The sequence below is a fragment of the Fringilla coelebs genome (assembly GCF_963513975.1).
Source record: "Fringilla coelebs genome assembly, chromosome: 30".
Classification (NCBI taxonomy): domain Eukaryota; kingdom Metazoa; phylum Chordata; class Aves; order Passeriformes; family Fringillidae; genus Fringilla; species Fringilla coelebs.
The window spans coordinates 1302009-1314706 of record NC_140056.1 but is presented as its reverse complement, the minus strand read 5'-3'; the positions used below and the strand labels follow the sequence as shown (position 1 = coordinate 1314706).

Genomic DNA, 12698 nt, shown 5'->3' with positions numbered 1-12698 from the left:
CCCTTTGGGATGGAGGAGCTGCTGCTCCGGGACCCCCGGGACCACCGGGGGATGGGGTTCCCACCGGGCAGACCCCACGGAGGGGATGGAGGCGGCACACGGGGACCCCCGGGACCCTCTCCCACCACCCCCGCACTCTTCGGGCCGGGGGAGCCGCTGTCCCGGGACCCCCGGGATTACCGACATCCCTCGTGGATGCGATTCCCACCGGGCCCATCCCCGAGCGGGTCAGAGCCGCAACCCCCGGGACCACCGACCACCCCTCGGGAATGCGATTCCCACCGGGCACACACCGGAACAGCGACCCCCCGGTAGCCCCCGGACCCCCGGGACCACCGACCACCCCTCGGGGATGCGCTTCCCACCGAGGACATCCCGGGGCGGATCCGAGCAGGGGCTCCCGGGAGGCCCGAGACCCCCGACCACCCCTCGTGGGTGCGATTCCCGCCGGGCACACCCCGGACCGGCGACCCCCGGTTCCCCCGGGACCACCGACACCCCTCGTGGATGCGATTCCCACCGGGCACACCCCGGAGCAGCGACCCCCGGTTCCCCCGGTATCCCCGGTACCACCGACGACCCCTCGGGGATGTCATTCCCACCGGGCACACCCCGGACCGGCGACCCCCGGGACCACCGACACCCCTCGGGGATGTCATTCCCACCGGGCACACCCCGGAGCAGCGACCCCCGGTTCCCCCGGTACCCCCGGTACCACCGACACCCCTCGTGGATGCGATTCCCACCGGGCACACCCCGGACCGCCGACCCCCGGCCCCTCTCCCACCGCCCTGCCGCCCTTCGGGCCGGGACAGCCGCTGCCCGGAGCGCCCCGGGCCGCTCCTGCCGCGTCCCCCCGGGCGCTGCCGCTGCCCCGGGGCCGCCCCCGCCGCCGCCGCCGCCGCCGCCGCCGCTCGGGGCCGGTGGGCGGCGCATCCCCGGCGCTCCATCCCCGCCCCGCAGCCGCCCGAGCGGAGCCGCCGCGGCCGGACCCGATGCCGGGAGCTGGGCGCTGAGGGCGGCCCCGACATGGGGGTTCTCAGCATCACGGACCAGGTACGGCCGCCGCCCCGTCCTCCCCGCGGCCGCTCCCGCCCGCCGCCGCTGCCGCGCCTGGGCCGGGCCGCGCCGCTACGGCAGCCCGGGGATGTGCGGCCTAGCGCGGCTCCGCCACCGGGCCCGGCCCGGCGCCGCCCCAGGCCGCGGGCCCCGCTCCGCCGAGCCCTCCCCGCCGCTCCCGGCCCCGCCGCAGCCCCGGGACGGGCCGGGGTCGCCGTTTGCAGCCGCTCCGCCCGTGCCCGCCGGGCCCAGCGCGGGCCGGGCCGGGAACGGGAGAGCGCCGGGGATGGGAGCCCCGGGAACGGGAACGGGAGAGCACCGGGGATGGGAGCCCCGGGAACGGGAGAGCGCCGGGGATGGGAGCCCCGGGAACGGGAGAGCGCCGGGGATGGGAGCGCTGGATGGGGAACGGGAGATTCCCGGGAATGGGAGCCTCGGAACCGGGAACGGGAGAGCGCCAGGGATGGGAGCCCCGGGAACGGGAACGGGAGAGCGCCGGGGATGGGAACGCTGGATGGGGAACGGGAGAGCGCCGGGGATGGGAACGCTGGATGGGGAACGGGAGAGCGCCGGGGATGGGAACGCTGGATGGGGAACGGGAGAGCGCCGGGGATGGGAGCCTCGGAACCGGGAACGGGAGAGCCCCGGGGATGGGAGCCTCGGAACCGGGAAGGGGAGAGCGCCGGGGATGGGAGCCTCGGAACCGGGAACGGGAGAGCGCCGGGGATGGAGCCTCGGAACCGGGAACGGGAGAGCGCCGGGGATGGGAGCCCCGGGAACGGGAGAGCGCCGGGGATGGAAGCCCCGGGAACGGGAGAGCGCCGGGAATGGGAGCCCCGGGAACGGGAGAGCGCCGGGGATGGGACCCCCGGAACCGGGAACGGGAGAGCACCGAGGATGGGAGCTTGGGAACCGGGAACGGGAGAGCGCCGGGGATGGGAGCTTGGGAACCGGGAACGGGAGAGCGCCGGGGATGGGAGCCTCGAAACCGGGAACGGGAGAGCGCCGGGGATGGGAACTTGGGAACCGGGAACGGGAGAGCGCCGGGGATGGGAGCGCTGGATGGGGAACGGGAGAGCGCCGGGGATGGGAGCCTCGGAACCGGGAACGGGAGAACCGAGAGGTTCTCTGGCCCGGGGAGGTGAAGCAGCAAAGAGGAGCCTGTCCCGGGAGTGGGAGCCCCGGAACCGGGAACGGCAGAGCCCCCGGGATGAGATATCCCGGGCCGGGAACGGGAGAAGCCCGGGGATGGAACCCACGGGCCAGGAACGGGAGAGCCCCGGGAATGGGAGAACCCCGGGGCTGGGACCCCCAACCCTGGAACGGGAGAATCCCGGGGCTGGGAACCCCAAGCCGGGACCGGGAGAGCCCCGGGAATGGGACCCCCGAGCCGAGAATGTGAAGGGTCACCGGGGGATCCTGCCCCAGGAGAGCCCCGGGAACGGGAATGGGACCCCCTGGCCCGGGCACCGTGGGGCATCGAGGGGGGATCCCGGTCCTGGGACACCCCCCCGGCCTGGGAACGGCGGAGCCCCGGGAACGGGACCCCGGGATCGGGAATGGGAGAGCCCCGTTCCAGTTGTGTCCCCCATGACTGTCACCACCTATTCCAGCTGTGTCTGCTGTCATTGTCACCCTTCATTGTGTCCCATCACTGTCACCCCTCATTCCAGCTGTGTACCCAGCACTGTCACCCTTCATTCCAGCTGTGTCTCCAGCAGTGTCACTCCAGTCCCAGCTGTGTCACTGTCACCACTCCCTGTGTCCTTTTCACTGTCACAGCCATTCCAGCTGTGTCCCCATCAGTGTCACCCCCATCCCAGCTGTGTCACTGTCCCCTCTCCCTGTGTCCCTAGCAGTGCCACCCCCATCCCAGGTGTGTCACTGTCCCCTGGTCCCCAGCAGTGCTACCCCCATCCCAGGTGTGTCACTGTCCCCTGGTCCCCATCAGTGTCATGCCCGTCCCAGCTGTGTCACTGTCCCCTCTCCCTGTGTCCCTAGCAGTGCCACCAACATCCCAGGTGTGTCACTGTCCCCTGGTCCCCATCAGTGTCACCCCCATCCCAGCTGTGTCACTGTCCCCTCTCCCTGTGTCCCCATCACTGTCACCCCCCATCCCAGCAGTGTCACTGTCCCCTGGTCCCCAGGTGTGTCACTGTCCCCTCTGCTGTCCCTGCAGCCCCCTCTGGTCCAAGCCATCTTCAACCGGGATGTGGAGGAGGTTCGGTCGCTGCTCAATCAGAAGGAGAACATCAATGTGCTGGTGAGGGCTCTGCTGGGGCTGCTCCTGCTGCTGCTGCTGCTCCTGCTGCTCCTGATCCTTCCCTGCTCCTGCTCCTGCCCCTGCCCCTGCTCCTGCCCCTGCTCCTGATCCTTCCCTGCTCCTGCTCCTGCCCCTGCTCCTGCTCCTTCCCTGCTCCTGCCCCTGCTCCTGCCCCTGCTCCTGCTGCTGCTCCTGCTCCTGCTGCTGCTCCTGCCCCTGCTCCTGCTCCTGCCCCTGCTCCTGCCCCTGCCCCTGCCCCTGCTGCTGCTCCTGCTCCTGCCCCTGCTCCTGCCCCTGCCCCTGCCCCTGCTGCTGCTCCTGCTCCTGCTCCTGCTCCTGCCCCTGCTCCTGCTCCTGCCCCTGCTCCTGCCCCTGCTCCTGCTCCTGCCCTGCTCCTGCCCCTGCTCCTGCTCCTGCCCCTGCTCCTGCTCCTGCTGCTGCTCCTGCTCCTGCTCCTGCCCCTGCTCCTGCTGCTCCTGCTCCTGCCCCTGCTCCTGCTGCTCCTGCTCCTGCTCCTGCCCCTGCTCCTCCTGCTGCCGCCCTGACCCTGCCTGCCCTCGCTCATGGCTCCCCAGGCCCTCCCATGCCCATCCCACAAATCCCACAAATCCCATCCCATCTCATCCCCATCCCCATCCCACCCATCCCATCAATCCCATCCCATCCCATCCCATCCCATCCCATCCCCATCCCCATCCCCATCCCATCCTCATTCTTTCCCAGTCCCACCCAGTCCCTCCCAGCCCCATCCCAGTCCCTCCCAGCCCCATCCCAGTCCATCCCAGTCCCTCCCAGCTCAGGGATGTTCCCCCCCAGGACCAGGAACGCCGGACCCCTCTCCACGCTGCTGCCTACATCGGAGACGTTGCAATCCTTGAGCTGCTCATCCTGTCAGGTGAGGGCCAGGGGGGACCCCAAAATCACCCAAAATCACCCCAAAATCACCCCCCAAAACCTGGGGGGGGCAGCCAGGGCGGGATTGGGGAATGGTGACCCTGAAAGGATCACCTCCCTCCCAGGAGGGAGATGTGGGGTGCTGGAGGAGGTGAGGGGTGCTCAGCTGCTTGATCCCCCCCAAAAAATCCCCTAAAACCTGTGGGGTGCTGGAAAATCCCCTAAAGTCTGTGGGGATCTAGAAAATCCTCTAAAATCTGTGGGGATCTGGAAAATCCCCTAAAATCTGTGGGGATTTAGAAAATCCCCTAAAATCTGTGGGGTGCTGGAGGTTGGGGATGTTCAGTCACTTGATCCCAAAGAAAATCCCCTAAAATCTCTGGGGATATGAAAAATCCCCTAAAATCTGTGGATCCCAGAGAAAATCTCCTAAAATCTGTGGGGATCTGGAAAATCCTCTAAAATCTGTGGGGATCTGAAAAATTTTCTAAAATCTGTGGGGTGCTGGAGGTGGGGGATGCTCAGTCACTTGATCCCAGAGATCCCATTTTGGGGATCCCTTTGGGATTTGGGGGTACCTTTGGGGTGCAGAGTGTCCCTGTTGGGATTTGGGGATGCTTTTGGGGTTCAAGGTGTCCCTGTTATGTTTTGGGGATTCTTTTGGGATTCAGGGTGTCCCCATTGATTTTTTGGGGATTCTTTTGGGGTGCAGAGTGTCCCTGTTGGGTTTTGGGGCCTTTTTGGGGTGCAGAGTGTCCCTGTTATGTTTTGGGGATGCTTTTGGGATTCAGGGTGTCCCCATTGATTTTTTGGGGATACTTTTGGGGTGCAAAGTGTCCCTGTTGGGATTTGGGGATGCTTTTGGGATTCAGGGTGTCCCCATTGGGTTTTGGGGTCCCCTTTGGGGTGCAGAGTGTCCCTGTTATGTTTTGGGGACCTTTTTGGGGTGCAGAGTGTCCCTGTTATGTTTTGGGGACCTTTTTTGGATTCAGGGTGTCCTCATTGATTTTTTGAGGATATTTTGGGGTGCAGGAAGCCCCTGTTGGGATTTGGGAATTGCAGAAAATCCCCCAACAAAAAATTCAGCACAAATTCCTCTCCAGCTGCAGAACCCGGTGGGGGATTTGGGATTTGGGGGTTCCTGGCAGCAGGGGGAGGCAGCTGTGGGGTTTTTTGGGGTGCTGAGGTGGCGGCTGTGTCCCCCACAGGTGCTAACGTGAACGCCAAGGACACGGTGTGGCTGACGCCGCTGCACCGCGCCGCGGCCTCGCGCCACGAGGTGGGTGCTGAGGGCAGGAATTCCTGGGAAAGGGGGAAAAAAGGGAATTTCTGCTGCTCTTTCTTCCCTCTGGGGTTTGGGGAATGCAGAAAGTTCGGGGGTTTTGGGGTAGACAGAGACGCAACCGGCTCCTTCCCTTGGGGGTAATTCCACAGGGGGGAATCCCACAGGGTGAATCCCATAGCAGGGAAATCCCATAATGGAAAATCCCACAGCAGGGAAATCCCACAGCAGGGAATCCCACAGAGGGAAATCCCAAGGGGGGAATCCCACAGGGGGGAATCTCGAAAAGGGAAATCCCACAGGGGGAAATCCCATAATGGGAAATCCCACAGCAGGGAAATCCCACTGGGGGGAATCCCACAGAGGGAAATCTCACAGCAGGGAATCCCGCAGGGGGGAATCCCACAGGGGGAAATCCTACAGGGGGGAATCCTACAGAGGGAAATCCCATAATGGGAAATCCCTCAGAGGGAATCCCAGAGCGGGGAATCCTACAGGGGGAAATTCCATAATGGGAAATCCCACAGCGGGGAGTCCCACAGGGGTAAATCCCACAGAGGGAAATCCCACAGCGGGAAATCTCATAATGGGAAATCAAACAGAGGGAAATCCCACAGCAGGGAAATCCCATAATGGGAAATCCCCCAGGGGTAAATCCCACAGGGGTAAATCCCCCAGGGGTAAATCCCACAGCGGGGAGTCCCACAGAGGGGAGTCCCCCAGGGGTGAATCCCCCAGGGGTAAATCCCACAGCAGGGAGTCCCCCAGGGGTGAATCCCCCAGGGGTGAATCCCACAGGGGTGAATCCCACAGGGGTAAATCCCACGTGGGGAGTCCCCAGGGGTGAATCCCACAGCGGGGAGTCCCCAGGGGTGAATCCCCCAGGGTAAATCCCACAGCAGGGAGTCCCCCAGGGGTGAATCCCCCAGGGGTAAATCCCATGTGGGGAGTCCCCCAGGGATGAATCCCACAGGGTGAATCCCACAGCAGGGAGTCCCCCAGGGGTGAATCCCACAGGGTGAATCCCAGAGAGGGGAGTCCCCCAGGGGTGAATCCCACAGCAGGGAGTCCCCAGGGGTGAATCCCACAGGGTGAATCCCAGAGAGGGGAGTCCCCCAGGGGTGAATCCCACAGGGGTAAATCCCACAGGGGTAAATCCCACAGAGGGGAGTCCCCAGGGGTGAATCCCACAGGGGTAAATCCCACAGTGGGGAGTCCCCCCAGGGTGAATCCCACAGCGGGAGTCCCCGAGGGGTGAATCCCCCAGGGTAAATCCCACAGCAGGGAGTCCCCGAGGGGTGAATCCCCCAGGGGTGAATCCCCCAGGGTAAATCCCACATTGGGGAGTCCCCGAGGGGTGAATCCCGCTGGGATCGGGGCTGCCCGCTCCGGGCTCCCGGCGCTGGGGTCTGCAGCCTCTCCCCGCCCCGCAGAAAGCGCTCCAGCTGCTCCTCAAGCACTCGGCCGATGCCAACGCCCGCGACAAGCACTGGCAGACGCCGCTGCACGTGGCCGCCGCCAACCGGGCCACCAAGTGCGTGGAGGCGCTGCTGCCGCTGCTCAGCACCGTCAACGTGGCCGACCGCACCGGGCGCACGGCGCTGCACCACGCCGTGCACAGCGGGCACCTGGAGGTGCGCCCGGGATACCGGAGGGCAGCGGGAGGGGGAGGGAGGGGACGGGAGGGGACGGGAGGGACATCGGGGTGGGCAGGGACAGGGATGGGCAGGGTTCAGGGTGGGCAGCAGGGACATCGGGTGGGCAGGGACAGGGGTGGGCAGGGACAGGGGTGGGCAGGGGCAGGGATGGGCAGGGACAGGGATGGGCAGGGACAGGGGTGGGGAGGGACAGGGATGGGCAGCAGGGACAGGGATGGGCAGGGACAGGGGTGGGGAGGGACAGGGATGGGCAGCAGGGACAGGGATGGGCAGGGATGGGGTGGACAGGGATGCCAGGGTGGGCAGGGACAGGGATGGGCAGGAGGGACATCGGGGTGGGCAGGGACAGGGGACAGCAGGGACAGGGGACAGTAGGGATGGGGTGGACAGGGATACAGGGGTGGGCAGGGACAGGGGTGGGGAGGGACAGGGATGGGCAGCAGGGACAGGGATGGGCAGGGACAGGGGTGGGCAGGGACAGGGATGGGCAGCAGGGACAGGGGTGGGCAGCAGGGACAGGGGTGGGCAGGGACAGGGGTGGGCAGCAGGGACAGGGGTGGGCAGCAGGGACAGGAGTGGACAGGGACAGGGATGGGCAGGGACAGGGGCCAGCAGGGATGGGGTGGACAGGGATGCCAGGGTGGCAGGGACAGGGATGGGCAGCAGGGACAGGGGTGGGCAGAGACAGGGATGGGCAGGGATAGGGGTGGCCCTGGATGTCAGAGTGACCAGGGACATTGGGGTGAGCATGGACAGGGTGGGCATGGACATTGGGGTGGCCCCAGACGTCAGAGTGGCCAGAGACATTGGGGTCAGCATGGACAGGGTGGTCACGGACATTGCGGTGGCCCTGGATGTCAGAGTGACCGGGGACATCAGGGTGGGCAGCAGGGACATTGGGGTGAGCATGGACAGGGACATTAGGGTGGCAGGGCCATCAGGGTGAGGACAGGGACATTGGGGTGGCAGGGCCATCGGGGTGGGCATCAGGGGCATTGGGGTGAGCATGGACAGGGACATTGGGGTGGCAAGGACATTGGGGTGAGGACAGGGACATTGGGGTGGCAGGGCCATCGGGGTGGGCAGCAGGGGCATTGGGGTGAGCATGGACAGGGACATTGGGGTGGCAGGGACATTGGGGTGGGCAGCAGGGACCTTGGGGTGGCAGGGCCATCATGGTGGCCCCACTCACGCTGTCCCCACACCCCACAGATGGTGAACCTGCTGCTCAACAAAGGTGCCAGCCCCAGCACGTGTGACAAGAAGGACAGACAGCCCCTGCACTGGGCGGCCTTCCTGGGTAGGGGCTCCCTGCTGCTCCCACCTCCCTCTCCTGCTCTCCCAGCCCCTTCTCCCTCTCTGCCATCCCTTCCCCATCTCTCACGTTTCTTTCATCCATCTCTGCCATTCTTCTTCTCCATCTCTCCCTTCTCTCCACATTTCCCACTCTTCCTCTCCCTCTCTCCCATTTTTTTTTCCATTTTCTGTTTTTCATCCATCTTCCCCTTTCCTCTTCTCCATCTCTCCCTCCTTTCCATCTCTCCTCTTTTCTCCATCTCTTCTGTTCCTCCTCTCCACCCAATGTCACAAGGATTCCCCTCCCAGTGTCCCCATTGTCCCCATCTCCCCAGTGTCCCCCATGTCCCCATCTCCCTGGTGTCCCCGTTGTCCCTGATGTCCTCACCTCCCCAGTGTCCCCCATCTCCCCAGTGTCCCCATTGTTCCCAGTGTCCCCGGTGTCCCCAGTGTCCCCCATCTCCCTGGTGTCCCCAGTGTCTCTGGTGTCCCCCATGTCCTCAGTGTCCCCCATCTCCCTGGTGTCCCCATTGTCCCCAGTCTCCCTGGTATCCCCGGTATTCCCTGTGTCCCCAGTGTCCCCATTGTCCCCCATCTTCCTGGTGTCTCCATCTCCTCAATGTCCCCCATCTCCCCAGTGTCCCCATCTCCCTGGTGTCCCCAGTGTCCCCACTGTCCCCAGTGTCCCCATATCCCTGGTGTCCCCCATGTCCTTAGTGTCCCCCTGTCTCCCCGGTGTCCCCCATCTCCCCGTTGTCCCCGGTGTCCTCAGTGTCCCCATCTCCCTGGTGTCCCCATCTCCCCGTTGTCCCCGTTGTCCCCATTGTCCCCGGTGTCCCCGGTGTCCCGGCTGTCACGGCTGTCCCCGCAGGTCACCTGGAGGTGCTGAAGCTGCTGGTGGCGCGCGGGGCCGATGTCATGTGCAAGGACAGGAAGGGTTACACGCTGCTGCACACGGCGGCCGCCAGCGGCCAGATCGAGGTGGTGCGGCACCTGCTGAGGCTGGGCGTGGAGGTGAGAGCCAGCCCAGGGTGGGACAGGTGGGGACAGGGCTGGGACAGTGGGGACAGGGGCTGCACACATGGGGACAGGGGCTGGGACAGGTGGGGACAGGGCTGGGACAGTGGGGACAGGGTTGGGACAGTGGGGACAGGGCTGGGACAGGTGGGGACAGGGGCTGCACACATGGGGACAGGAGCTGCACAGGTGGGGACAGGGCTGGGACACATGGGGACAGGGCTGGGACAGGTGGGACAGGGCTGGGACACGTGGGGACAGGGCTGGGACAGTGGGGACAGGGGCTGCACACATGGGGACAGGGCTGGGACAGGTGGGGACAGGACCTTCAAGGGGTGGCAGAAACCTTGGTGCTTCTCAAAGTCCCAAATCCCAAATCCTTTGGACTTCATCACTTCTGCAGATCCAAATTCCTTCCCCTTGAGCCCTGGTGGTTCTCAGCTGCCTTTTTCCCTCCTAAATCCCAAATCCTTTGGGTTTTGTTGGTTTCTGAGATCGAGGAGCCAAACTTCTTCCCCCTGAGCAAGGACAGGAGCCCTGGTGGTTCTCAGCCGCCTTTTTCCCTCCTAAATCCCAAATCCTCTGGGTTTTGTTGCTCCCTGAGATCGAGGAGCCAAATTCCTTCCCCCTGGGTGGTGACAGGAGCCTTGGGTGGTGACAGAAACTTTGGGTTCTCCTCATCCACCTTTCCCCATCTGGAACCCCCAAACCCCCCAAACCCCAGAGACCCCATGGACCCCACAGCCCCCATGGATCCCATGGACCCCACGGAGCCTAGAGATCCCATGGATCCCACAGACCCCACAGCCCCTCTTGACCCCACAGCCCCCATGGACATCACAGACCCCATAGCCCCCAGAGCCCCCACAGCCCCCGTTGACCCCCCAGACCCCCTGAGCCCCCGGTGTCCCGCAGATCGATGAGCCCAAAACTCCCACAGACTCCATTGACCCCACAGACCCCATAGACCCCAGAGCCCCCAGAGCCCCTGTTGACCCCGCAGCCCCCACAGACCCTGTTGACCCCAGAGCCCCCAGAGCCCCCTGAGCCCCTGTTGATCCCCCAGACCCCACAGCCCCTCTTGACCCCACAGCCCCCACAGCCCCTATGGACATCACAGACCCCATGGACCCCACAGCCCCCAGAGCCCCTGTTGACCCCAGAGCCCTCTGAGGCCCTGTTGACCCCACAGCTCCCGTTGACCCCACAGACCCCCTGAGCCCCCGGTGTCCCGCAGCCCCTGTTGACCCCACAGCCCCCAGAGCCCCCAGAGCCCCCACTGACCCACAGACCCCCTGAGCCCCCACAGCCCCTGTTGACCCCCAGAGCCCCTGAGCCCCCTGAGCCCCTGTTGACCCCACAGCCCCTGTTGACCCCAGAGCTCCCAGAGCCCCCTGAGCCCCTGTTGACCCCAGAGCCCCCACAGCCCCCGTTGACCCCCCAGCCCCCACAGCCCCCGCTGACCCCCAGACCCCCTGAGCCCGCGCTGTCCTGCAGATCGATGAGCCCAAAACTCCCACAGACCCCGTTGACCCCCTGAGCCCCCAGTGTCCCGCAGCCCCTGTTGACCCCACAGCCCCCAGATCCCCCGTTGACCCCACAGTCCCCACATCCCCCTGAGCCCCCGTTGACCCCCTGAGCCCCCAGTGTCCCGCAGCCCCTGTTGACCCCATAGCCCCCACAGCCCCCACATCCCCCTGACCCCCCATAGCCCCCAGAGCCCCCACATCCCCCTGACCCCCCAGACCCCCTGAGCCCCTGTTGACCCCCCAGCCCCCACAGCCCCCACATCCCCCTGACCCCCCAGACCCCCTGAGCCCTGCTGTCCCGCAGATCGACGAGCCCAACTCCTTCGGGAACACGGCGCTGCACATCGCCTGCTACATGGGCCAGGACGCGGTGGCCAACGAGCTGGTCAACGTGGGGGCCAACGTCAACCAGCCCAACGAGAAGGGCTTCACCCCCCTGCACTTCGCCGCCGTCTCCACCAACGGCGCCCTGTGCCTCGAGATCCTCGTCAACAACGGCGCCGACGTCAACTTCCAGGTGGGCACCGCGGGGAGGGGGCAGGTGGGGGAACTGGGGGTGGGGTGGGGTTACAGGTGAGGGGACTCGGGGTTGGGGTGGGGTTCCAGGTGAGGGAACTCGGGATTGGGGTCAGGGAGGGTGTTGGGGTGGGGTCACAGGTGAGGGAACTTGGGGTTGCGGGATCTTGGGGTGGGGTCACAGGTGAGGGAACTTGGGGTTGGGGTCAGGGAGGGTGTTGGGGTGGGGTCACAGGTGAGGGAACTTGGGGTTGCGGGATCTTGGGGTGGGGTCACAGGTGAGGGAACTTGGGGTTGGGGTTACAGGTGAGGGAACTTGGGTTTGGGGTTACAGGTGAGGGGACTCGGGGTTGGGGTTACAGGTGAGGGAACTCGGGGTTTGGGGTGGGGTTACAGGTGAGGGAACTCGGGGTTGGGGTTACAGGTGAGGGAACTTGGGGTTGGGGTCACAGGTGAGGGAACTTGGGGTTGGGGTTACAGGTGAGGGAACTCGGGGTTGGGGTGGGGTTACAGGTGAGGGAACTCGGGGTTGGGGTCACAGGTGAGGGAACTCGGGGAGGGGTGGGGTTACAGGTGAGGGAACTCGGGGTGGGGGTCACAGGTGAGGGAACTGGGGGTGGGGTTACAGGTGAGGGAACTCGGGGAGGGGTGCCGGCACAGGTGAGGGAACTCGGGGTTGGGGTTACAGGTGAGGGAACTTGGGGTTGGGGTTGGGGTCACAGGTGAGGGAACTCGGGGTTGGGGTCACAGGTGAGGGAACTTGGGGTTGGGGTTACAGGTGAGGGAACTCGGGGTTGGGGTTGGGGTTACAGGTGAGGGAACTCAGGGTTTGGGGTTGGGGTCACAGGTGAGGGAACTTGGGGTTGGGGAGGGGGTGGGGGGGGTTACAGGTGAGGGAACTCGGGGTGGGGGTCACAGGTGAGGGAACTCGGGGTTGGGGTCGGGGAGGGGGTGGGGGGGGTTACAGGTGAGGGAACTTGGGGTTGGGGTTGGGGGATCTTGGGGTGGGGTCACAGGTGAGGGAACTTGGGTTTGGGGTTGGGGTCACAGGTGAGGGAACTCGGGGTTTGGGGTCAGGGAGGTCTTGGGATGGGGTTACAGGTGAGGGAACTCGGGTTGGGATCAGGGAGGTGTTGGGGTGTGGTTACAGGTGAGGGAACCTCAAGATTTTGGGGTTGGAGGGA

General features: G+C 65.3%; 1 protein-coding gene across 2 annotated transcripts in view; it reads left to right on the top strand.

The window, feature by feature from the left end:
• Positions 1 to 968: 968 nt before the first annotated feature.
• The window catches only part of ANKRD52 (ankyrin repeat domain 52), a 47413-nt gene continuing 35683 nt past the window's right edge, over positions 969 to 12698 (top strand). The window contains exons 1-8 of one of the 2 annotated variants that reach the window (XM_084223536.1): positions 969 to 1056; positions 3239 to 3322; positions 4139 to 4217; positions 5425 to 5495; positions 6932 to 7132; positions 8369 to 8456; positions 9324 to 9436; positions 11303 to 11515. In XM_084223536.1, coding sequence (XP_084079662.1) covers positions 1030 to 1056; positions 3239 to 3322; positions 4139 to 4217; positions 5425 to 5495; positions 6932 to 7132; positions 8369 to 8456; positions 9324 to 9436; positions 11303 to 11515 — 876 coding nt within the window. In that variant the 5' untranslated portion in view covers positions 969 to 1029. Of the gene's footprint in view, positions 1057 to 3238; positions 3323 to 4138; positions 4218 to 5424; positions 5496 to 6931; positions 7133 to 8368; positions 8457 to 9323; positions 9467 to 11302; positions 11516 to 12698 lie in introns of both variants that reach the window. The other variant, XM_084223535.1, reaches the window with a different exon arrangement.